The 27,542-nt window shown below is 36.6% G+C and overlaps 1 protein-coding gene, 1 non-coding gene and 1 pseudogene across 6 annotated transcripts in view; 2 read left to right on the forward strand and 1 right to left on the reverse strand.

Moving 5' to 3' along the window:
- Positions 1 to 27,542, reverse strand: part of SEC23A (Sec23 homolog A, COPII coat complex component) — a 64,762-nt gene that overhangs the window by 26,477 nt on the left and 10,743 nt on the right. For 4 of the 5 annotated variants that reach the window (XR_004973650.1, XM_036346319.1, XM_036346310.1 and 1 more), the window contains 9 exons: positions 27,236 to 27,472; positions 23,179 to 23,258; positions 22,044 to 22,188; positions 17,954 to 18,112; positions 15,139 to 15,254; positions 9,528 to 9,651; positions 8,140 to 8,220; positions 7,005 to 7,094; positions 4,141 to 4,247 (listed from right to left, as the gene is read on the reverse strand). Coding sequence is in view for 4 of the 5 variants with exons in the window: in XM_036346319.1 (XP_036202212.1) it covers positions 4,141 to 4,247; positions 7,005 to 7,094; positions 8,140 to 8,220; positions 9,528 to 9,651; positions 15,139 to 15,254; positions 17,954 to 18,112; positions 22,044 to 22,188; positions 23,179 to 23,258; positions 27,236 to 27,472 (1,139 nt within the window). In the remaining variant the exon portion in view is untranslated. The remainder of the gene's footprint in view (positions 1 to 4,140; positions 4,248 to 7,004; positions 7,095 to 8,139; positions 8,221 to 9,527; positions 9,652 to 15,138; positions 15,255 to 17,953; positions 18,113 to 22,043; positions 22,189 to 23,178; positions 23,259 to 27,235; positions 27,473 to 27,542) is intronic. The other variant, XM_036346328.1, reaches the window with a different exon arrangement.
- On the forward strand, positions 5,243 to 5,348 carry LOC118661473. The gene has a single exon (XR_004969349.1). It is a non-coding gene; the product is annotated as a U6 spliceosomal RNA (small nuclear RNA).
- Positions 23,434 to 23,981, forward strand: LOC118674484 (annotated as a pseudogene).

The raw sequence follows: 27,542 nt of genomic DNA on the forward strand, positions 1-27,542 counted from the left end.
TATTCTTGTGTATGGTGTGAGAAGATGGTCTAGTCTAGTTTCATGTTTTTGCATGTTTATATCCAATTTCCCAAACACCATTTATTGAGACTACAGTTACTCCATTATATGTTCTTTCCTACTTTGTCAAATATTAATTGACCATAAAGGCAGTTTATTTCTGGGCTCTCTATTCTGTTCCACTGATTTATACGTCTGTTTTAATGCCAGTATCAAGCTGTTTTGATAACTATGGCCTTGTAATATAGTTTGATGTTATGTGGCATGATTCCTCCAACTTTGTTTTTTTTTTTTTCTTCTCAAGAATGCTGTGGCTATTCTGGGTCCAAATTTTTGGAATATTTGTTCCAGTTCTGTGAAATATGCTAATGATATATTGATATGAATTGTGTTGAATCTATAGATTGCTTTGGGTAGTATGGGCATTTTAATGATGTTAATTCTTCCTACCCATAAACATGTTATATGTTTCAACTTATTTCTGTATTATTCAATTTCTTTGTTCTGTGTCTTAATTTCCAAGGACAGGTCTTTTACATCCTTGGATAAATTTATTCCTAGGGAATTTTTTTTAAATGCACTTATAAATAGGTTTTATTTTCTTAGTTTCCCTTTGGTGTATATAAATGCAATTAATTTCCGGATATTTATTTTGCATCCTGCTACTTTACTAAAGTTATTTAGCAGTTTTAGTAGTTTTTCAGTGGAATCTTTAGGGCTTTCTTTATACAGTATCATGTCATCTCCAAATAATGAGTTTTCTACCTTTTCAATTTGGATGCCTCTTATTTCTTGTGTGACTGCTGTGGCTAGGACTTCCAGTACTATCTTATATAATAAAAGTGTAATATGCAAATTGACTGAACAGCGGAATGAGCAGTCGCTATGATATGCACGGACCACCAGGGAGCAGATGCTCAATGCAAGAGCGAGGGGTCCTGGACTGCAAGAGCCCCGGACTGCAAGAGGGCACAGGCTAGGCTAAGGGAACCCCCCACCACCACCCAGTACATGAATCTCATGCACTGGGCCTCTAGTATTGAATAAGATTGGTGAAAGTAGACATCCCTGTCTTCTTCTGGATCTTAAGGCAAACGCTTGTAGTTTTTACCCACTGAGTATGATGTTGGCTGTGGGTTTGTGTATAGTCTTTACTATGATGAGGTATGTTCCCTCTTTTCCTACTTCACTGAGAGTTTGTATCATAAATGGGTGCTAGATTTTATAAAATGCCTTTTCTGCATCTATTGATATGATCATCCTTCATTCTGTTTATGTGGTGTATCAAGTTTATTGATTTGTGGATACTGTACCAACCTTGCATACCTGGAATAAATCCCACGTGAGCATGGTGTATGATCTTTTTAATGTATTGCTGGATCTGGTTTACTAATTTTTCTGAGGATTTTAAATTATAATTTAAAATCTTTTATAATTTTATAATTATATAAAAATTTTATAATTTTCTTTCTTTGTAATGTCTATATCTGATTTTGTAATTAGCATAATGCTGGCCTCATAAAAAGACCTTGGCTGTGTTTCCTCTTCTTGAATTTTTTGGAATAGTTTGAGAAGGATGGGTTAGTTCTTTGAATATTTGGTAAAATTTACTTTTGCAGCCATTAGGTCCAGGATTTTTGTTTGTTAAATTTTATTACTGCTTCAATTTCACTAGTTATGCTCTGTCTATTCAGATTATCTGATTCTTCCAGATTCAGTTTCAGAAGACTGTGTTTCTAGGAATTTACCCATTTCACACACGTTGTCCAATTTTGTTTGCATATAGTTGTTCATATTTTCTTACAGTCCTTTGAGTTTCTTAAGTGTCAATTGTTACTTCTCCTCTTTCATTCTTGATTTTATTTAGTTGAGCCTCTCTTTTCTTGATGAGTCTGGTTAAAGGTTTCTCAATCTTGTTTATCTTTTCAAAGAAAAAGCTCTTGGTTTCACTGATTGTTTCATTGCTTTTTAGACTTTATTTCATTTACTTCTACTCTGAAATTTATTATTTCCTTTCTTCTACTCACTTTGGGCTTTGTATGTTCTCTTTCTAGTTCCTTTAAGTGTAAAGCTAAATTGTTGTTGTTTTTTATATATAAGCATGACTTTATAATTATATATTTTTAATCTTTATTGTTAACCTCTTCCAGCCTACTCCTATCCATCCCAGCCAGGTCATCACCATCCCATTGTCTGTGTCCACGAGTTATGCATATATGCATACAAGTTCATTGATTGATCGCTTCCCATCCATCCTCCCCTGCTTTCCCTCTGAGTTTGACAGCCTATTCAGGCTTCTATGTCTCTGGGTCTATTTTTATTCATCAGTTTATTTGGTTCATTAGATTCCACATGAGTGAGATCATGTGATACTTCTCTTTCTCTAACTGGTTTATTTCACTTAGCATAATACTCTCCAGGTCCATCCATGCTGTTGCAAATGGTAAGAGTTCTTTCTTTTTTATTGCCACCTGGTATTCCATTGTGTAAACATACCATAGTATTTTTATCCACTCATCTGTTGATGGGCACTTAGGCTGATTTTAATCTTAGCTATTGTAAATTGCACTGCTATGAACATAGGGGTACATATATACTTTCTGATGAGTGTTTCGGGTTTCTTAGGATTTATTCCTAGAAGTGGGATCACTGAATCAAATGCGGGTTTCATTTTTAATTTTTTGAGGAAACTCCATACTGTTTTCCATAATAACTGCACCAGTCTATATTCCACCAGCAATGTACTGGGGTTCCCTTTTCTCCACAACCCCTCCAACACTTGTAGTTTGATGATTTGTTGATAATAGCCATTCTGACAGGTGTGAGATGATATCGCATTGTCCTTTGATTTGCAACTCTTGGATGATTAGTGATTTTGAGCATTTTTTCATGTCTCTTAGCTTTCTGTATGTCCACTTTGGAGAAGTGTCTATTTAGGCCCTTTGCCCATTTTTAAATTGGATTGTTTGTCTTTGTTTTGTTAAGTTGTATGAGTTCCCTATATATTTTGGAGATTAAACCCTTATCAGATATATCATTGGCAAATATGTTCTCCCATACAGTGGGCTCTTGTTACGTTGTTCATGGCTTTTTTTGCAGTGCAGAAGCTTTTTATTTTAATACTAGAGACCCAGTGCATGAATTCGTGCACAGGTGGGGTCCGGCCAGCCAGGCCCCAATCGGGGCAGATCAGGGCTGGGCCTGTCGGGAGGAGGAGACAGTGGGAGGTTGGCCAGCCAGCCTGCCCTGATCAGCCCGATAAGGGCCGGATTGGCTGGGGGGTGGGGCCACAGGCGATTGGCCAGTGGGCCCTGCCCCCGATTGGATGGGGTAATTGGGGGCAGGGCCAGCTATAGGGAGAGGGCTGTGGATGATGGGCAGGCCGGCCCTGCATCCAAATGGGGTGGGGGTGGGGTGATCGGGGGTCAAGGGCTGGAGGAGGGGCCGTGGGAGGTTGGCCAGCCAGCCCCACCCACATTGGTGTGGGGTGACAATCGGGGACGGAGCTGGCTGGGGGAAGGGGTCACAGGCAGTTGGCCAGCAGCCCTGCCCCTGATCGGGGTGGGGGCAGACCTGGGGTGGGGCCAGGTGGGGGGAGGGGCTGGAGGTTGGCTGCTGGCCCCGCCCCTTTTTGGGGTCGGGTGCTGCAATCATGGGCGCGGCCAGCTGGAGGGAAGGGCAGCAGGCCCATTGGGGTGGTGGGGGCCCATCAGGGGCTGACAGGGGGAGGGGCTTCAGGCAGTTGGCCACCAGCCCCGCCCCCTATTGGGGTAAGGGGTGATCAGGGGCGGGACCGGCAGGGGGGAGGGGCTGCAGTTATTATACAGATATATAATACATCATATATATTATTATTGTTTATAACAGGATAATATTAGCTTTTCTCCTCCTCTCAGGGGAATAAGATAAATAAAAGAATATTTTGTAAAATGTGTCTTAGAAATAGATTTTTAAATTGCTTTACAATTCTTAACAATGAATATTTTAGCAAACAAGCTGGGCTAGAAAGAAATAAAATGCTATTAATCATAAATGTTCATTTTCCAATCATGGCTATCACTCAAAATAGGAACCCAGTTTGGGAGCACAATCCAGAATAGTGTTGATATGTAAATTAAATCTCTAATAAATACAACTTACTTCCTTGCAATGGTGGTCACTCGAATGCGTCTCTGCCCACTTGAATGCTGATACTGAGTCACAAACTGAATTGCACCACGCCCTCCTTGAGGAATTGGAGCATTATGCTGTTTAAAAGTAAAGGAGTAAAAATAAGCAAAATCTATTATGTTGTTGTCATATAGTCATTGGCTGTATATCCGAGCACTAATAAAATTAATTCTTATATCAATTAGAAGAATGTTTTTTACAGTACATACAAAACAGCTGTGATATGTCACATAAAAGAGAATTGGATTTGGCAAAGGGGAAAAATGATGAAGGATAGGAGTGAGTCCAAGGATATCAATTTCATGTAATACATAATTCAGAAGGATATGAAAGAAGAAATTAAGGAAGAAGTGTAAAGAAATTAATGGATAAGGAAAGGAGTGAGGCAATTTTGCCTAATAGTAATTGGAAAGAGAAACTGAACTAAGTCATACTCCCCTATGTATGTAAAATGAAAACAGAACTTTTAGGAAGATAATCACATGATGAACAGATGACCAATAGAAAACTATTAATGAAAAGAGAGTAATGATTATAGTAATGATCCTCAGAAAGAAATAGCAAGTAGTTAAAATAAATACTTTCTTCATGCCCTTTGACAATAGATATTCTTGCTTTGATTTTGTTTGTTTGTTTTGGTCAATAACAGCCATTATCTTTTTCTCAAACTTTAACTGTTAGAAAGGCTGATTCTTAATAGTCTGTGGTTCATTTTATGCCTAATAACTAGTGGCATATAAATCGTAATTTATACATTAAAAATCATTCTTTAATATAACTTCATTCTGTAGCAAAAAAAAATCTTTCCAAATATTGGAATCTTTTTTAAATTTTTACTTTATTGATTTTTAGAGAGAGAGGAAGGAAGAGAGAGAGATAGAAACATCAACGATGAAAGAGAATTATAGATTGGCTGCCTCCTGTACACCCTCTACAAGGGAATGGAGCCCGCAACTCGGGCATGTGCCCTGGTTCATAGTTGATGCTCAACCACTGAGCCACGCCAGTTGGTAATATCGGAATCTTTACCTAGTAATTTTTTTCTATGTGTTTTGACATATTAAACTTTTTTGTGCTCGCTTCAGCAGCACACAGACTAAAACGGAATAATACACAGAAGATTACCATGGCCCCAGTGCAATAATGACACACAAATTTGTTAAGAATTCCATATTTTAAAAAATATATTACGGGGGGAAAACTTTCTTGTCGGACTCATATATCATTACATATATGTACCTTGTCACAATTAGGAGCTAGATATCAAATTACAAAACTACATAACTAGAACAAAATTTAAGATTTTACTTATGCTTCCATTTTATATTTAAAAACAAAGACACAGATTAGTCAGCAAGGATGGAAAAAGTAAAGGGATTGCTTATATTGAATTTAAGACAGAAGCTGATGCAGAGAAAACCTTGGAAGAAAAGCAAGGGACAGAAAATAGATGGGCAATCCATTTCTCTGTACTATACTGGAGAGAAAGGTCAAAATCAAGACCATAGAGGTGGAAAGAACAGCACTTGGAGTGGTGAATCAAAAACTCTGGTTTTAAGCAACATTTCCTACAGTGCAACAGAAGAAAACTCTTCAGGAAGTATTTGAAAAGGCAACTTTTATCAAAGTGCCCCAGAACCAAAATGGCAAATCTAAAGGGTATGCATTCATAGAATTTGCTTCATTTGAAGATGTTAAAGAAGCTTTAAATTACTGTAATAAAAGAGAAATTGAGGACAGAGCAATCAGGCTGGAATTGCAAGGACCCAGAGGATTGCCTAATGCAAGAAGCCATCCATCCAAAACTCTATTTGCCAAAGGTCTGTCTGAGGAGACTACGGAAGAGACATTGAAGGAGTCATTTGATGGCTCTGTCCGGGCAAGGATAGTCACTGACCGGGAGACGGGCTCTTCCAAAGGGTTTGGTTTTGGAGACTTCAACAGTGAGGAAGATGCCAAAGCCGCTAAGGAGACCATGGAAGATGGTGAAATTGATGGAAACAAAGTTACTTTGGACTGGGCCAAGCCTAAGGGTGAAGGTGGCTTCGGGGGTCGTGGTGGAGGCAGAGGTGGATTTGGTGGCAGAGGCCTGGGAGGTTTTGGAGGTCGAGGAGGCTTTCAAGGAGGCAGAGGAGGAGGGGGAGACCATAAGCCACAAGGAAAGAGGACAAAGTTTGAATAGTTTCTTCTATCCCTGTCTTTCCTTCTCCCATTTGAAAAAGAAAGGACTCTGGTGTTTTTACTCTGTTACCTGATCAATGACAGAGCCTTTTAAGGACATTCCAAGACAGTATACAGTCCTGTGGTCTACTTGGAAATCCATTTAGATAACATTTCAAAGAAGATAACCTGTTGGTTTTGACTGGATATTCGTATAAACTTTTTAAAGTGATGAGTGGTAGAGCTAACCCTTATCTGTAAGTTTTGAATTTATATTGTTTCTTCCCGTGTACAAAACCATTTTTTTCCTACAAATAGTTTTTTTGTTTGTGTGTTGGGATATAAAGGAAAGCAGAATGTTTTATCCTAATTTTGCTTCAGCAGCTATGGGACAAATTAAAAGTCCTAAACTCTGAAAAAAACAAAAAAAAACCAGAGACTACATTGGGTTGCCCAAGGTTGGGCATCTGCCAGTTTCCCTGACATCTCTTTCTATTATAGTATGTCCTCTCACAAGGAGTTTAGCTTTGAAAAATAGAAAATAACAAAAACTCCAAAATAAAACAAGCTTTGGGTTATATTTATTATTGGAAGAAAAAATACGAAAAAGTCATGGCCTAAATTAAGTACTTGTTTAAATATAGGTTTCAATATTCAAATATAAAAAGTCATACCTGATTGACAACCTCAAAATATATGGCTAAGGTTGTAGTGGGACTAAGTCCACATATCTTCCATTGACAAGTGCCACCTGTTCCTATCTCCTGTAGAAATAAAACATATAATATGTTTGAAAATTAGACAACATAATTTATTACTATAATATATACCAAGGTGAAAAGAAGGGGAATAAAACCTCCAGTAAGAAAACATCCCTTTCAGGTTTCTAACAAATTCATTGAATATTAAAAACTTAAAAATGTTAAATCATATGAAATATAACATCAAATAAAATTAAGCAATTTTTACACAATAAAATTATAAAGTAATTCACATTTTTGCTAAGTAAATACAAAAGTGTTGATAAGTTCTCCATATTGAAGACTTTAAAAAAGTATATACCATTTAATGAAGTAATTACAACTAACATCCTTCTATCGAACTATTTGATATGTGTAAAGAAATATTGATTTAACACATAATATATGCACATAAGAATACAGTTTCTCAAAAAAAAAAAAAAAAAAAAAAGAATACAAGTTCTCTGGATCAGAACTGCTAAGCAGTCTTATTCCCAAGAAAAAATTTTAAGAAATAAATCTTCACCATGTAAACTACCTAAAATTAATTTTCAACTCAGTCATTTTAAAGATGTTTACCCACTTTGTGTTATTTATCCCATAATCCTCTCTATAATAACAGTACATAATTCTACCATTTTTAAGTGCATTGTACATCCACTAAATGGAATAGTAAGGATGGATTTGAAACGTAAGTCTAATTTGTTTACTTTGTTGTAGATTCTACTAACAAAAAAAATTCAGAATTAATTTTGATTTTCAGAAGTCTCCAAATTTCTAAATCATAGTTGTTGTTTTTAGGCACACTGGGGTAAGAAATAACTTAGGCATAAAAAATAGAAGACTGGTGACAGTACAAAAGTTTTAATTTAGGAGTTAGTGGGAAAAGGGGTATTCAGACAGAGCAATTACAAACAGAGGTATACCGATAGAAGCTGAGCCACATTCTACTAAAAAACTGAGTCCACACAATATTTTTAAAGCAATGCTATAAGCTGCCACCCAGGTCTCTGTTGGTTATGTCCTGAGAATTAAACTGTACTTTATTTTTAGAATAAAGGTGACTTACATTTTCAGACACACAGGGTCCTTTAGAATTGAGAGACACACAGGGTCCAATAGCTCCTGAAACTTTTATTTCCCTTGAGGTCTGCAAATGAGAACATGGTACAGTTTGCTGTGCTCAAAGATAAGCTCAAACATTCAACTATAAGTATATAAGAATAAAGATTTTCTTCCACATTTAAAGTTCAATGAAAATATACAATGTTAAAATAATTAATCAATGAATACTTCTATGTTAACTTCCAAATTTAAAATCTAGCCTTGACCTAACATTAATCCTCTATTTCAGTTGCCCAGAGGAGGTCTCCATTTGGTAACTCACCCTCAATTAAATATCATACCATACCCAAAATATGTTCTAACTCAAAACCATAGACACCAGCTTCTATTTTTCCTTAACCTACAATAGCTGCTTCAGCCTACACGTGCATCTGCAAACTGCAACCAACACAGAGAGTTAAGCTACTTTCCTTACATTCCAATACAAACCATCCATTCTCCCTGGGCAGTTTCCCCAAACATACTGTGCTGATTCTCACCTCTATGTCTCTCCTCACACTGGGCTCCTGACTAAAATGCATTCTCTTCAACCAACTTAAATTCTGCCATTTTCAAAACCCAGTGTAAGTCATGATAAAATTGTTATTTTCTAGGATAAATTGTATCCCGGATACATTCACCTTTCATTCCTAAACCTTTATAGCACTTTCATAATCTACTATTATTTCAATCTATTCTATATTAAACTTGTCTTTCTATCAAAACTAAATTTCTTTATAAGAAGACCTGTGCTTTAGATATCCCTTATGATCTCTATAATTTCTTAGCTTAATGCTGGACATTTAGCAAGCATTCAATAAAATAGCAAGAAATATTTAATGCAAATTCAGTATCAATGTGCTTTCCATGCACTTGTTACTAACACTAAGCCTTTGCATTATTAAAATTTGAAATGAATGATAAAAAATAATATCAACAACCTACCAACTATAAAACAATTACTGATTATTCAAGTAGTACAGAACAGGTTTCCCTTAGATACCAATTACTGCAATTTTAAAAAAATCTAGCACTAGCATAAGCAAATTCAGCCCTAAAAAAGATCAAATGCACTAAAAAAGTTAAACCCTACATAAAGAAAAAATAAGTTAAAGCAAATTTTACCTATATATCTTCTTTTCTAGCAATTATGCAGAAATGCTCAAGTAAAATTTCATTGTACATTTCATAATGACACATCTTTCTAATAAACAAAATCTCTAACACTGGGTTTCAATATAATATAACCACTATTTTTAAATCATATGTTGTATGTGACTAAAGGTAAAATTATGATCAAGCCTACAAATTTATCTTGATAACATACCACACGTGTCAACTTTTGCTTCTTACCTTTATTTCTAATGTACCACCAAAACCCATTTTAAACTGCCCATGCATATCTTTGGTGAAAACTCTTTGAAAAGTTTGCTTGAATAAGGAAGTATTGAAAGAGTCGCCCATTACCATGTATCCTCTGCATGGAAAAAAACAAAAAACAATGTAGGTGATACAAGTGTCCAAAATGTGTTAAAACCAAAAATGTAAATTACCTCTTAGTACTACTAACAAATGTTAAAATGCTTCCTAAAATGTGCTACATTACCATTAATTTTTAAAACTCAAACATTTGAGAATGTACCCACTGCACAAATAATCTAAATCCTGAGGGTAACTGAATATCCCTAACATTTGCATTTGTCCTCAGTAATTTTTAAAAGTCTTTTTTAAAGAAGCAACACATCCACACATAATAAAATTCAAAACATGCAAAAGAGTACACAGAAACAAATGTGTCCCTCCCACCCAACCCACTCTATTCTCCATATTGGTTAAGATACCTGACTATTTACAGTCTGCATTCTCATTCTTAATAATAAACAAGTATAAGTGTGTACGTCTATATATGCAAAATTGTCTGTGTGTCATATCAAAGTTTGTGTTATACCCAGTGAATGAGAGTGGAAGGGCATTGAGGAACCATTTTCATTTTATGTACTAATGTACTGTTAATCCTTTTCCTCAGTAAGCATGTACCTATTTTAACTTTTTAAAGTTTTAAGAAACAATAACTGTCAAAAACTATTCCAAGATTCTTCTCTAATCAGAAAAAAATCAATTTGACAACATATTCTGTTGAAAATGCTGTGGAAAGACCGGCACTCTCATACATTGCTGATGGAATAAAAATTGTGCAATACAGAAGAACTTGACAATATTGAACAAAATTACATGTGATATGTAGTTTCTCTTTAATCCAGCCACCCCACTATTAGAAATCTATCCCACAAATATTCTGGCAAAAATAAAAAATAAAAAAGCAAAGTATACACATAAGGATATTCACTGAAGCACTTTTTGTAATAATAGAATATTGGAAACAATCCAGATTTCCATTTATTAAGAGACTAGTTGAATAAAATATGGCACATCCACACAATGGAGTTATGCACTGCTATAGAACAATTTCTAATATATAAGTGAAAAGTGGGGGAAGATGTGTAGATTTTCTATTTATATAAAAAGGGGGCCAAAACCGGTTTGGCTCAGTGGATAGAGCGTCGGCCTGCGGACTGAAGGGTCCCAGGTTCGATTCCGGTCAAGGGCATGTGCCTGGGTTGCGGGCACATCCCCAGTGGGAGATGTGCTGGAGGCAGCTGATCGATGTTTCTCTCTCATCGATGTTTCTAACTCTCTATCTCTCTCCCTTCCTCTCTGTGAAAAATCAATAAAATATATTTAAAAATAAAAAAAATAAAAATAAAAAAATAAAAAGGGGGATACAAACACTGACATACACAGATGACAAATATTCATATATATTTGCTCATATTTTAAAGACACTTTAAGTAGTTTTAAACAAAAAATTAAATGGTGAAAGAATAAAACTGATGTGCTATAATTAATAGTAATTTTACTTTTGATAATGTTAAAGTCTTGATTTATGCTCTGATGCCAGTATAGATTGTATCTTTTTAAATTTTATTTTCCTTATGTTACTGGTATCTATAATAATAAAAGCATAATATGCTAATTAGACCAGACATCTTTCGGATGTCCTTCCAGACGACCTTCTGGACGAAACCGAGGCTGCAAGGGAAGCCCAGGTCCTGGGTGCCTGCTGGCGGCCAAAGGGAAGCCCAGGTCCTTGGTGCCAGAGGAAAGCCGGTGCCGGAAGCTGGAGGAAGGAAGGCCTACCCTTGCACGAATTTTGTGCATCAGGCCTCTAGTATAAAAATATAATTGAATTTTGTACACTGACCTTGACCTAGAAGTCTTGACAACTTAACATATTAATTTTAAAAGTTTGTACATAGCTTGTATATAGATTCTTTCAAATTTTCTAGTTTTACAAACATGTCATCTATGACAATCTGTGTTATTACTAAACTTGATAACACATTCTAGATTAATGACAATTTACACGGCCCCACTTATCTGCTTCCTTTAACAGCAAACCTCTCTATACCCTTACTACTGCTCAAGCAACATTGGCATCACCAAGGATCTTGCTTGAAAAGTAGAATTTCAAAACTAGGCATACTAACCCCAGAATCTATATTTTAACAAGATACCCAGCTGATCTGTGCACGTAAAAGTTTGGGAAGTTCTGGTCTATAACAGCTGCCTCCAATCCCCTCTGCCTGTTCTTTTTCTAATTCACTCTAAGTCAACTTTCATTACCCTTAGGAAGGTTATCATGACCTTTACAGTATTATATTTCACAATTTCACAATCTCAACCATTTTTATAGTTTAAAAAAAATCACTAATATTCTGACAACTCCCATATTCAAACTTCCAGCCCAAACCTATCTCCTGCATTCTAGGTTGTACATTATATCTTAGTGCCTACTGGATATCTCATCTCCCTCATGGATGTCTACTGGCAACTTAAACCAAACATGTTCAAAAATGAACCACCAAACTTTTCCCCAGATACTCTTCCTCCCACAGTCTTATCCATTTCAATAATGGGCAACCCAATCCTTCCAGTAAACTCCTTTGTTTTTCTCAAGCCCCAGATGCAATTTACCAGCAAATCCTCTACCTTCTAAATATATTCAAAATCCAAACACCTCTCACCACCTGTCATGCTACCACCTGGTATTCCTGTATTTCTATACAGTAAGACCTCATCCTTGGAAACTGAAATTTTAAGCAAAATAACCTATAACAAACCAATTTTACCACAGGCTAATTGATATAAACACAAGTTAAGTTCCTATGGCATATTTCTGATCATAAAAAGATCATCAAACTTCTAAATAAAAACCAAAACACTTATAATGTTAAGCATGGAAATAAATGTGAGTTATACATACATTTAAGGAATATTAATAAAAACAAGGAAGATCATTTTTTTCCAACCTACTTATTCCAGTTCAGGGTCGAGAGTGGCTGGAGCATATGATAGTAGCTCAATGTATAAGGCAGACACCACCCTAGGCAGGAAGCCCTCCCATTGCAGCATACATTCACACACACACACACACACACACACACACACACACACACACACACATATACACTCACTCAGTCTGGGATATTTAGTCATGCCAATTCACCGAACATCTTTGGGATATGGGAGGACACTGGAGTCCCTGGAGAAAAGTCATGCAGACATGGGGAGAACATGCAAACTCCACAGTGATCCCAGCCAGGAATCAAATTTTTTTCCTCACCAATCTTTATATAATAAAAGGCTAATAGGCAAATTGTCCCCTCGGTAGTTCGACCGACCGGGAGTCTGACCGCTCGCTATGATGTGCGCTGACCATCAGGGGGCAGCGCAGAACCAAGGAAGGCCCCAGCTGGCAGCTGGCAGCTGGCAGCTGGCAGCTGGCAGCCGGGAGAAGGAAGGCCCAGGCCAGCAGCCAGCAGCCAGGGGAAGGGGAAGGAACACCCTGGCGAGCAGCAAGGGGAAGGAAGGCCCCGATCGGCCCTGATTGCCAGCCAGGCCTAGGGACCCTACCCATGCATGAATTTCATGCACCACATTTCTAGTTATAATGAAACAAAATGTTATCAGAGGACCTGCTGGACTCTTATTGAAGGCAACTGAAGTCAGATGACCCTTTTAAAACAGTAAGTCAGATCACATCACTCTGCTGAAAACTCTCCAATGACTTCCTATCTCAAAGTAAAATCCAAAGTCCTAATAATAGTCAAGGACCCTCACAATCTGACCCCCCTCACTTACCCTTGTTATATCTCAAACACCCCAGGTATGTTTTCAACTTTGTACTTCCTATTCCCTATGTTTAAAACACTCTTCCTTCATATATGCACATGGCTCACTTTCTTACTTCCTTAAGTCTTTGCTAAACCCATTCCTTCTTCCCTATTTAGAACTGCAAACCCCTACCCTCATTTCCTGACTTATTTTTCTCCCTAACATTTATCACCATCTGACATACTATCTACTTTACTTGTCTCATCTCCTCTTACTAGAACTGTGCATCACACATGTGACTAATTAAATTAAAATGTAAATTAACTAAAATTAAAAACTCAGTTCCTCAGTCACACTTGCCACATTTCAATGGAACAATGCAGAGAATATGTCCAATAAAAAATTACGCTGAACAATCCTGCAATAGAAGGTAAGCTCCAGGAGGGCAGATTTTCAAGTCTGGTTCACTGCTGTATCTGCAGTACCTTAAACAGTTTGACACACATTATGTTTTCATGAATATTTATTAGATGGATGCATTAAATAAATAAACCTGAAAAATGAGTTGACAAGCTTGAGTTTTTAACACCTAATTAAATTATCCCAAAAACATGTAATGGTTGCCTGCAAACAGAAGAGAAACACTTCCTAACTCATTCAATAAGGCCAGTATTACCCTGATACCAACAACAAAGATATCGTAAGAAAGAAACTACAAATCAAGATAGATCCCTTATGGAAACAGATGCAAAAATCCTCAATAACATACTAACAAATCAAATCTGGCAATACATAAAAAGAATTATTCACAATTTAGATTTATCCTAGGAATGCAAGGTTGGTTCAATATACAAAAAATAAAACCACTGTAATACACCATATAAATAGAATAAAGACAAAAAACATGTGACCATCTTCACAGATGTAGAAAAAGCATTTAATAAAATCCACCACCCTTTCCTGAAAAGAAATTTCAACACAGAATTAGATGGGAAAGTTTTCACTTGATACAAGCATTTACAAAAACCCATAGCTAAAATCATACTGAATGGTGAAAGATTACACGGTTTCCCACTAAGATCGAGAATAGGCAAATACAAAGAGGCAGAAAAATCAGTGATTGTCTAGGCTGAGAAGGGAAGGAAGAGGGAAAGAAAGGAAGAACGGGGAGTGACTGCTAATGGGTACAGAGTTTCTTTCTGGGGTAATGCAGATATTCTAGAATTAAATTATGGTAATGGTTGCTCAATGTGTAACTATAGTAAAAAAAACACACACACACAAAACATTAAATTGTATACTTAAATAAGTAATTTTATGGTATGTGAGTTATATTTCAAAAAATCTAAGCATAGTTCAGTGGTTGAGCAACAACCTATGAATGAATCAGCAGGTCACAGTTTGAGTCCCCTTCAGAGCACATGCCCGGATTGCAGGCTTGATCCCCAGTGGGGGGCGTGCAGAAGGCACCCAATGATTCTCCCTCATCATTGATGTTTCTATCTCTCTCCCCCCTCCCTTTCTGAAATCAATAAAAATATATTTTTTAAAAAGGGAAGCACACATATGTAATACTTTCAACAATAAAGAATTATTTTTAAAAATGTGCCTTTATAAGTATATTTTAGAAAAAATTTAAAGTAAAAGTATCAAAAACTGTTAACATCTATTGCCCTGGAGTAAGAAGATGATGACTGAATTTTTTCATAAACTGTCATTGCTGGTTTATATTTGTAAAGTCTCATTATTAGTTTATAACTACAAAAATTATAAAAATTTAAATACATACCCAGTAAGGTTGGGACAGCATTTCATCTCCAGGAGACCTGTCTGATCTAATGCGCATGCATAAATATCAATAACGTGACCAGTCGTGGCAGCTCGATTAGCCAATGCTTCAAAATGCTACAAAAGATATTTTTAATCACATAACATTAATGTATAAACTAATCATCCTATAATTCTTTCCCCATTAAAAGAATAAAATAACCTAAGAAATACTAAAAGAAAAATCCACAATAATTTTAATGCGATGTGTTATAACTTAATTTTCTATAATGTGTTACAAAATAATATAACTTCTATAAATATGCTACTTTCACATTCTTCTTTAAAAGCCATTCTCCCCAGTTGACTCAGTCAGTTGAATGCTGTCCCATGCACCAGAAGGTCACCTGTTCAATTCCCAGTCAGGGCAGAAGGTTGCTGGTTCAATTCCCGGTCAGGGCATATACCCAGGTTAAGAATTCCATCCCAGGTCAGGGTATGTATGGGAAGCAACTGATCAATGTTTTTCTCTCACATCGATGTTTCTCTCTCACACACACACACACTCACTCTCTCCCTCCCTCCCTGCCTAATTCTACCTCTCCCTCTACTATCAATAACAACATATATATTTTTTAAAGCCATTCTTTCTAAATACAGTGGTCTCTGCTTACCCATGTTCCAAGACCTCCAGTGGATGCCTGAAATCACGGATAGTGCTGAACCTCATATGTACTATGTTTTTTCCTATACATACAAACATTCCTTTTCAATTAAAGGAAGTATTTTATTGCTTCTCTTTGGCATATTCAAATTGCCATCATCACTACTCTTGCACTTTGAGGTCATTTTTAAGTTAAAGTTGAACACAAGTACAAGGATAGTGATAGATTTGAACACAAGAACTAGGATACCATGACAGAAATGGTTACTAAGTGACTCCTGGGCAGGTAACATCTACCATCTGAGAAAAGGGATTATTCATGTTCAGGGATTATTCTGTCCCAACAGAATAATTCAGAACAGTGAGCAATTTAAAAGTTATGAATTATTTATTCTGGAATTTTCCATTTAATATTTTCGGACTGCAGCTGAACATAGGTAACTGAAGCTGCAGAATGTGAAACCACGAATAAGGGAGAACTATTGTAAACTCCTAAATTAGGCTAAAGTTAAAGAAAGGCACACCAAACAATTTGCTCTTTATACATAAAAATGGTAGAAGAACAGCACAGAACTCTTTCCTGGCTAAATCCACACGCAAGTAACAAAAACATCAACATAGACAATAAAAAAGCAATAAGATACACAAATATAAAACATTTTTTTGAAGTTCTAAGAAAAATTCCAAGCACAAAAGGAAAATTAAATGGCAGGGGGAAAAGCATTTATAGTGACAAAAAATATTGGTTATTAGTTACACTTAAAATTATATGATAAATAGCCTAGCCGGTGTGGGTCAGTGGTTGAGCATCGACCCATGAACCAAGAGGTCATTGGTTCAATTCCCAGTGAGGGCACATGCCTGGGTTTCGGGCTTAATCCCCAGTGGGGGGGAGGGTGGGGTGTGCAGAAGGCAGCCAATTGATGAGGTTTCTCTCTCATCAATGTTTCTATCTCTCAATCCTCTCTCTTCCTCTAACTCTAAAATCAATAAAAATGTAATAAAAAATATATATGATAAATAATGACTACCAAAAAGGACATATGATACAATATAGTACAACTTAAATTAAAATTACAAACTCCGGAGAATTTTTTTTAAAGGAAGGACATTAGCCCTGGCCAGTTACTAAGTGGTTAGAGTGTCAGCCCATGCACAGAAGAGTCAAGGGATCAATTCTGATTAAGGACACATACCTGGGTTGCAGGTTCGATCCCCAGCCCCTATCAGGAGACAACCAACTGATGTGTCTCTTTCACATCAATGTTTCTCTTCTCTCTCTCTCTCTCTCTCTCTCTCTCTCTCTCTCTCTCTCTCTCTTTCTCTTCCTCCCTGCCCCCTTCCACACTCTCTACAAATTAATGGGAAAAATAAATCCTTAGGTGACGATTAGCAAAAATAAATAAATTAATAATAACAAAAGGGGAACATTAACAAGCAAAACCAATACAAGGGAGTCAAAAATCAACATTAGTGAAAAAAGTACTGGCACATTTACAAGTAAAACTGAAGTTACTTGAACAGAAAATAACTCAAAAAAAATGATAGACTGTTCAAGCAATGAAAAGTATACATATCTAAAGTACAGCCTCTTGGAAATAAAAAATTTTAAAATGCAAGAAATTTTTCCTGGAGAGACATTCCTTAACATGAATATTATAAAAGGCACATAGGTGTGGCTCAGTCAATTCGGTGTCGTCCTGTGCACCAAAAAGTTGCCGGTTCAATTCCTGGTCAGGACACATGCCCAGGTAGGAGCTGGATCCCTGGTAGGAGGCACGCAGGAAGCAGCCTATCAATGTCTTGCTTTCACATTGATGTTTCTCTCACTCAAAACAAAAAAAAGCCTCACACACAGAGTTTCTCTCAGGAGTAATCTTTAAAGAGGTACCTAGTGGTGCATACTATTAAATTTTTCAACATTTAAAACTAGAATAATTATAACATGTTATCAAGAAAGAAAGACTATTTCTCCAATTCTGAACAGTAGTTACAGTATCAGATTTCACAATATCAGATTCATCATAAAATATTTGTACTCTTCCTCTTTTTTTTAGTTTTTTTTTATTAAGGTATTACATATGTGTCCTTATCCCCCATTCCCCCCCATACTCTTCCTCTTTTATCACGTACATTTTTCTAATAAGTCATAAAGAATAAAAAACAAAATTACCTTAGTTCCCTTTTTAACATATTTGGCATTGTCTTTTTCAATGTCATGCCATGATCTTATAGGTGTCTTCAATTCATCTCCGACCACCATTCCTGGCCCCTGAGTGGCTGGACCACCAATGAACATCATGATACGGGCACCAGTGTTGGGAAAAGTACACTATCAGATAAAAGTAACTCGTCAAAAGAGTTTAAAGAAAAATATATGAATGTACATTTCTGATAATAAACTGTGATATACTCTTTCTAGAAAACAGGCTACCATACATTTTTCAAGAAATTAAAATAATCAAATATTTAAAATGAAATTTAAAAACAAGATGTTTGTTTGAATACTTTTCTTTTAAAATCTTCTAAATAATAGTGCCTTCCTAATTTTAAAATAAAACCTGGCAGAAACCACCTTAACCAAGTGATCAAAGCTAACTACCATCAGCAGTAGTAAAAGAAATCAGCATTATGAGCCTCCTGATGTGCTGTACTAAGAACACAAATCAGTTCTGTAACATTCCTGGAAAGGGGTATAACCTAAATCTATTCATGAGGAAAGCTCAGATAAACCCAAATTTAGACTTTTTCTACAGAATAAGTCTATACTCCTGAGGAGAACCAAGATGGCGGCATAGGTTAACGCCGGAGTTTGCTGCTTTGAACAACTACTTCAAAAGTGAAACCAAAAAACGGAAGGGACATCACCCAGAACCACAGGAACGCTGGCTGAGTGGAAGTCCTACAACTAGGAGGAAAGAGAAACGCATACGGACACTCAGAGGAGGCGCAGTGCTGAAGGCAAATTCTGAGGTGCGGAGTGCTCGGAGCGGGCTGGCGGCGGAGGGCGCGGTTGGCGTTTTCAATCAGGAGGGAGTCGCAGAATCTGAGCTCCAGGTCCGGGCGAGTCTCTAGCGACCCAGACTCAAACGGGAGAAGCGGGACTGTCTGGCTTCGGTCAGAGCGAGTGCAGCTTTCTCTCTGAGCTTTGCAGCGGGTGCTGGGACTCAGAGAGGCAGAGCCCCTGGGGACAGGACTGAGAGCTGCCATAACTGCTCTCTCCGGCCCACCCTGTTGATCCTGTGCGACCCGCCCCGCCCAAGCCCTGCACACAGGCATTTGCCGGATAGCCTCAGGCAAAGGCTAGATTAGCACCTCCCTAGAGGACAGAAGTTCTCTCACTGCTGACACAGCTGACTCTCATAGCCACTTGGCCTGGAGGTCAAACCCTCCCTGGAATTAGCTACAACAATCAAGATTTAACTATAAGACTGCGAACAAAGACCACTAGGGGGTGCACCAAGGAAGCATAACAAAATGCGGAGACAAAGAAACAGGACAAAATTGTCAATGGAAGATATAGAGTTCAGAACCACACTTTTAAGGTCTCTCAAGAACTGTTTAGAAGCCGCCGATAAACTTAATGAGATCTACAAGAAAACTAATAAGACCCTCGATCTTATATTGGGGAACCAACTAGAAATTAAGCATACACGGACTGAAATAACGAATACTATACAGACTTCCGACACCAGACCAGAGGAGCGCAAGAATCAAGTCAATGATTTGAAATGCGAGGAAGCAAAAAACACCCAACCGGAAAAGCAAAATGAAAAAAGAATTCAAAAATGCGAGGATAGTGTAAGGAGCCTCTGGGACAGCTTCAAGCGTACCAACATCAGAATTATAGGGGTGCCAGAAGATGAGAGAGAGCAAGATATTGAAAACCTATTTGAAGAAATAATGACAGAAAACTTCCCCCACCTGGTGAAAGAAATGGACTTACAGGTCCAAGAAGCTCGGAGAACCCCAAACAAAAGGAATCCAAAGAGGACCACACCAAGACACATCATCATTAAAATGCCAAGAGCAAAAGATAAAGAGAGAATCTTAAAAACAGCAAGAGAAAGAAACTCAGTTACCTACAAGGGAATACCCATACGACTGTCAGCTGATTTCTCAAGAGAAACTTTGCAGGCCAGAAGGGAGTGGCAAGAAATATTCAAAGTGATGAATACCAAGAACCTACAACCAAGATTACTTTATCCAGCAAAGCTATCATTCAGAATTGAAGGTCAGATAAAGAGCTTCACAGATAAGAAAAAGCTAAAGGAGTTCATCACCACCAAACCAGGATTATATGAAATGCTGAAAGGTATCCTTTAAGAAGAGGAAGAGGAAGAAAAAGGTAAAGATACAAATTATGAACAACAAATATGCATCTAATCAACAAGTGAATCTAAGAATCAAGTGAATAAATAATCTGATGAACAGAATGAACTGTTGATTATAATAGAATCAGGGACATAGAAAGGGAATGGACTGACTATTCCTGGGGGGGGAAAGGGGTGTGGGAGATTCGGGAAGAGACTGGACAAAAATCGTGCACCTATGGATGAGGACAGTGGGTGGGGAGTGAGGGCGGAGGGTGGGGCGGGAACTGGGAGGAGGGGAGTTATGGGGGGAAAAAAAAGAGGAACAAATGTAATAATCTGAACAATAAAGATTTAATTTAAAAAAAAAAAAAAAAAAAAAAAAGAATAAGTCTATACTCCTAAAAAATATCAATGTCATGAAACACAAGAAAAACTGAAGAACTATTACAGAATAAAGGACACTAAAGAGACATATCAACTGAATGTAATGCATGATTCAGAATTTTCTTTTGCTATAAAGGGTATTATTGGAGTAACTAGTGAAATTTGAATTAAGTTTATAAATTAAAAAATTATGTTATATCAATGTTAATTTCCTGATTTTGTTAACTGAACTGCAGTTATAAAAAATTATTTCTGTAATTAAGATATACACACTGAAGTATTTACAAGGGACATCATGTTTGTAACTGACTTCCAAATCGTTTTCTAAAATTTACATGTGTGTGACATATAAATAGACATATACAGAGAGAGACATATGTATAAGTATCGAGAGAGAAAGGTAAAACAAATGTAATAAAATATTACCATTTGAGGAATCTGATAAAAGTTCAATTAATCTTTGAATCTTTCTCATAACTTTTCCATATGTTTAGAATTATCTCAAAGTAGAAAGTTAAAAGAATAATGATAATAACAGAATATAACTCACTATATAAAATAGGAAACCATGACTCTATAGTGACATTAATAAAAAAAAGAATAAATTGAAAGTTTATTGAGTAAGGGAATATTTGCATGGTTTCAAAGCTTCTCACTACCTAATATTTACTAATTACAAAGACAGGGAAATAATTTTATAGTGGACAAACTTAGGAGATACAACCTTAATGAGTGATCAAAGTGATTATCATCAGTGATGGGACAAATAAAAATCATGGGCCACCTGATAGAATGCAACAAGAATAAAGCATTACTTCTGTGATATATGTAAGATCTGAATCTAATTGTGAGGATACATCAAAACAAACCTAAGTTGACAGACATTCAAAGAATAACTGGTCTGAATCTTCCAAAGTGTCAAAGTCATGAAAGTCAAGGAAAAGCTAAGGAACTGTACCAGATGAAAGGACACAAAACAGACTTAACCACTAAATGTATGCCTCTGAACTAAATCCTTTTAATGAAAGAAATTACTGGAATAATCAGCAAAACTTGAATGAGGTGTGAGAATTACATGGTAGTAATATATCAGTGTTAATATTCTGATTTTAATAGCTGTACTGTTGTTATTTATATAGGAGAATATCCTGGTTTACAGGAAACACAACCAAAGTATTCAATGGATCGGGAACATCCTATCAGCAACTTAATCTCAAATAATTCAGGGGGGAAATTCTTTGCAACTTTTCTATAAATTTGATAGCATTTCCAATTTTTTAAAAAACATCTTAAAATAACTCTTTTCTAAGATCTGTGTAGCGTAAAAATTTCAAACTCTACTTAAAAGTAAAATTGCTTTTATCCTACCACTGTTAACATTTAGTGACCATCCTTCCAGAAGCCTCTTTATACACAAAAGGATACATTGCAGATCAAACTTTAAATAAAATCATATACTCGCTCAACTATGACCTCATTTATTTCACTCAACATTCTCTTGTACATATCATCCCATACACACACAAACACATTTACATTCCACAATGAAGCTATTGTCACTACCTCAAGTAGTCCTACAGCTATAGAAAGTGCCACCCCAGAGGAACGCAAAGGTCTCTTTCCCTGTGGTACAGGCCAAGGGTCTCGCTGCAATTCCCCCAGAAGATCTGTGAGATTCATGTCTATTTTCTGTACTGGCTGCAAGAATCTGCAAAACAAAATTAAATAAAAAGCCATTTATTTGTGGGTAAGTGTTTAAGAAACAAACTATCCACTTTCTTTCTTTTTTAATTTTAGAGAGGAAGAGAGAGAGAAACATCTATTGGTTGCCTCTGTGCCCCAAAGGGGGACTGAACTCACAACCGAGGCATGTGCCCTCGGGAATCAAACCCAAGACCTTTCGGTATATGGGATAATGCTCCAACCAACTGAGCCACACCATACAGGGCCATCCATTTTCTTAAAAACACAGAAAAATAATTTGAATACAGGATACACCAATGGTTCTCAAAACTATTATGTATATCAGAAGCAGTAGGAGGGCTTGTTTTAACACACATTGCTGTTTTAACACACAGTTGTTTCAGAAAATCTGGGGTGGACCCAGGAATCTGCATTTCAAACAAGTTCCCAGGAGATGCTGACACTACTGGTCCAGGAACCACGTTTTTGCGTACAACTGCTATAAATGAAACAGTCAAACCAAATATTACTTCAGGACTATATCTTTCATTTACCAATCTAGTAAGTATTAAGGTTATTGAAATAATTATGAGAAGAGATGTCAACTCAATTTTAGTAATACCTCCTCTGATGTAAGAGTTTAGGGGGGAAACAACCTCTAAGGGTAAGACAGCAAAATGAAAAGCTTTTGAGGCTACTTTTTTTTTTTGCCCACCCTCAACCACAAAATTCAGTTTTTCCGAACTTAAAAACAGAAACTCAGGAATATATCAAAACTATAGGAATATATCAAAACTATAGTAAATCCTTACATTGTAATGATGAGAAACCAACCATTTTACTAGTAATGACATAATTCTGTCTCAACTCTTTAAAAAGTATACTAATGCAACCTACTTATATTCCAAAAAATACTTAATAGTATCATTGAATGTCTATGTTCAAGTTAAGGGTAAGGAATGCTTAAAATAGCTGCATGAATTGTCAAATTCTCTTTATCATATTTAATTATTACCTATTAGAAGGAGGTGGCTGCTGTACCTGAGGACCACGTGTTGCTTGAGTAACGGGTACTTTAGAAAGCCCCAGCATTTCCTGTAAAGAGATTACTTCTGTGATATCCATATAATCACTCCTAAAAGATGTCTCAACAATTTACCATGTACAAGGTTCTGTGTTAGGTATTAGGAACCCAAAAGTAAAGACAAAAAGTCTCTTTCCTCAAAAAGCAAAATGCCAAGCCCAAAGCGGCCATAGGTGACCTCTGAAAATGGTTTGCTATTCACTAGACCCAGAAAACCCCACGAAATCATGCAAATCAACAAAATGTTCGTGCTCACTTTAAGAGCACTTATGAAACTGCCCAGGCCATCAAGGGTAAGCATATTCGAAAAGTCACCAAGTATCTGAAGGATGTCACCTTAAAGAAGCAGTGTGGCATTCCGTCATTACAATAGTGGAGTTGGTAAGTGTGCTCAGGAGAAACAGTGGAATTGGACACAGGGTTGGTGGCCCAAAAAGAGTGCTAAATTTTTGCTGCACATGCTTAAAAATGCTGAGAGCAATGCTGAATTTAAGGGTTTAGATGTAGACTCTCTGATCATTGAGCACATTCAGGTGAACAAAGCTCCCAAGATGCGGCATAGAACCTACAGAGCCCATGGGTGGATTAACCCATACATGAGCTCTCCCTGCCACACTGAGATGATTCTTACAGAAAATGAGCAGATTGTTCCTAAACCAGAAGAGAAGGTTGCACAAAAGAAAAAGATATCCCAGAAGAAACTGAAGAAACAAAAACTTATGGCCCTGGAGTAAATCAGCATAGAATAAATCTAAAAAAAGTAAAAAAAGAAAAAAGAAAGAAAGCAAAATGTCTAGTTGGGGAGACTATCAGGTAAACATTAACAGTACATTGAAATAACCATCAAAAAAGAGCAAAGTTGCCCTGGCCAGGTAGGTCAGTTGGTTAGAACGCTGTCCCAATACACTAACGTTGCGGGTTCGATCACCAGTCAAGGCACATACCAAATTCAACCAATGGATGCATAAATAAATGGAACAAGGTGATGTCTTTCTCTCTCTCTTTCAAATCAATTTTTTAAAAAGAGAGAGCAAAATAAAATGTGCTATGTGAGCAAAGAGGGAGCTCAGAAATACTTTATTTCTAATTAATAGTAAATTTAAGTTACTGTGTAACTTGAATGACTATATTCCTTAACTTGTATTCATTCATCCCTGTTCTGTGTCAGACATCTAATGGTGAAAAAATATATAGTTCCTGACCTTACAGAAATTAAAATCTGGTGACAGAAACAGAGTTAATTAAATCAAATTATTAACTATAAAATTGCAATTGTAATAAGTGTTATGCAGGAGAAATATATGGCATCATAAAAAGGGGGTTATAAGGTACATGTGCTTTGTTAATGTTCTGACTTAATGCCTAACCAAACTGCTAGTTTGGTTTTTGAATTTTAGAAGTGTGCACAATTTCTCTCTAAACATTTGGAAATGTTATTTTACTAAAGTTTTCTTGAATATGGAAATGCTCAGTCATGAAGAGAGTAAAAGCATATAACAAAAAATCAGAACATCTAAAGATTTGCAAAGAAAAATGATTAAACTAATCTTGCAGCATTTCCTATACTGCTAGCAAAAACAGCAACTTTTTATTGAAGACTTATTATGTGCTAAACTCTTTGTATATACTATTTCCTCACAAAACAATAATGAAGTAGATTTCTTAGTCCCTGCTTTACAAATGAAAACTGACACTCAGAAAGACTAAGTAATTCGCATAAGATTCCACAACTAGTAAGTGACAAACCAAGATATTAACCCAGGTTTTGCTACAAAACCCCATAATAGTTATACTATACTGAGTGTTCACAAATTATTTCATTTAGTACTAATAATAACTCTGCAAAATGGTTACTGTTTATACCTTTCCATAGAGGATGAGAAAAAGCAAAGAGATCCATCCAATAGCACACAACTTAGATAAGTTTAAGACTTAAATCCAGGACTATTTGGGGAGCAAAGACCAGATTCTTCCTTTAAAAATTTTTTATTGATTAACTTTAGAGAGAGAAGAGGGGTGGAGAAAGGGGAAGAGAGAGAAAGAAACATGGATTTGTTATTCCCACTTATTTATGCATTCATTGGTTGATTCTTGTATGTACCCTGACTGGGGATCGAACCCACATCCTTGGTGTATGGGATGCTCTAACCAACTGAGCTATGCGGCTAGGGCTAAGACCAGACTCTTTTCAACTTGACGCTTATCAAGAGAGAGAAGATAAAAACATTTTAATGGAGAAAAGAAAAATGTTATAAGAATTTACTGGCTGTTGCAAAAAGGCAGATTTTTTGTGTTACATATGTATTATATAACTTAAGTAAAATATACTCTATAATCAGAACTAACATTAAGCCACTTTAAATAAATTAACAATTTAAAAATAACAACAAATACATAAAGGCACAATCCATTTCATTCTCATGACCACCCTATAAGGTAACCATTGTTCTTATCTCCCTTTTACAATTGAAAAAAGTAAGGCACAGAGAGGTTATAACTTGCCCACTTTCTCTCTTGTCTCATGTAAGGTATTCTACTCCCTGTGCTCCTGAAGGAATCCCTACCATGTCTTCTGAAACCTCACTCTCTCATCTCGCCCTACTTTCACTCACCCTTTTCAGTCTCTTTCCCGTCTGTGCATAAACACATTCAAATGTCCCTCCTCCACAAAACCTTTGTCCCTCCTCCACAAAACCACTTCTGCTCATTTCTCTCAAACCTCCACACTATCACCTTCCCTCCTTCAACAACAAACCTCAGGAAAGAACACATACTCTAATTTTCTCCATGTCCTCAAATTTTATTCACTACTCATTCACTACCTTATTCACTGTTCACTATCCTCCCTATCCAAACCTGCAAATTAAATTCCTCCAGTATTTTCTATCTCAATTAACTGTAGCACCACTACCCTGGTCTGCAGAGCTCCAAATAAGAGTCATCCTCAAAATCTTTTCTTTTTCATTGTGGACTACCTGGATGCCTCCAAAGTCTGCTTTCAGGTCTGTCTACTTTAGGCCAGGCTTATCTTCTAGGGCAGTGGTTCTCAACCTGTGGGTCGTTCGACCCCCAAATCTTCTAGGGCAGTGGTTCTCAACCTGTGCGTCGCGACCCCTTTGCGGGTCGAACGACCCTTTCACAGGGGTCGCCTAAGACCATCAGAAAACACATATATAATTACATATTGTTTTTGTGATTAATCACTATGCTTTAATTATGTTCAATTTGTAACCACAAAATTGGGGGTCACCAAAACATGAGGAACTGTATTAAAGGATCGCGGCATTAGGAAGGTTGAGAACCACTGTTCTAGGGTAACTATTCTCAACTGGGGGTTTTATCAGAACTTCTTAGAAAGGTTTTGAATACTTACATGAGCAATCTACCCTTCCAACCACTTCCCAATACAAGCACATATTCACTCACTCACTCATGGTCTATCAAAATCTTTGGGCAAAAAAAACATATTTTGAAAAATATCCCAGATGATCCTAGTATGCTACACATAACTCCCTGGACCTGAAAGCTTCATTTTGCCCCAAAGATAAAAATGTCATCCTATTATTTAAAAAAATACATGTACCTATAGTTCTTATATTAAAAATTCTAACACCTTAACATGTCTCCTTTTGCAAACATAATAAAAGTGTTTAGTTCCTAAGTGAGAGATGTCAAGAAACAAAAGCTAATATTCTGCAGTTGCCTTCGCTTGTCTTCAGTATGTCACTTCTATAAGGCCTTCAAATCTCTGGTAAAATACTTTGTTTTACTCTAAATGTTAAAGATACTGTTAAAAGTGAAAGATCTTTGATCTGTCTGATAAAAATGTAAGGCAAATAAAAGAAAACTGATGCCAACACCAAATTTAAAGCCTTTGTTACAATACAATTATATTAGTCAATTACAATGAAAATATTTTCTAGAAACTTACATCCAGAAGCTTTTCAGACATATCTAAAATGATGCTCACAGATAGGCTGCTGTTTACCTGCAATTGTTTGGCAGTCAGATCTTTTGTTCCTCTGAAGACATAACTTTTTGAAATGCCCTCACATCCAAGTTCATGAACTTGCACCATTCTCCCAAAAGTAATAAGTCCAACCAAGGCTGTAGGTGGTAAAAGACTTAATGACATCTGCATTGATTCCTTCAGAGCTTGTAAATCTTCATCTTCCATGCAAGTATCAACCACATAGAGGAATATCAAAGGCATCTGAGGGCCACGCTGTTAAAACACATTGCCATCAGAAAAAAAGTTCTTTTAAAAGTATTAACACTTCAGTGCAATATATAAG

This window comes from Myotis myotis, unplaced genomic scaffold, assembly GCF_014108235.1.
Source record: "Myotis myotis isolate mMyoMyo1 unplaced genomic scaffold, mMyoMyo1.p scaffold_m19_p_1, whole genome shotgun sequence".
NCBI lineage: Eukaryota > Metazoa > Chordata > Mammalia > Chiroptera > Vespertilionidae > Myotis > Myotis myotis.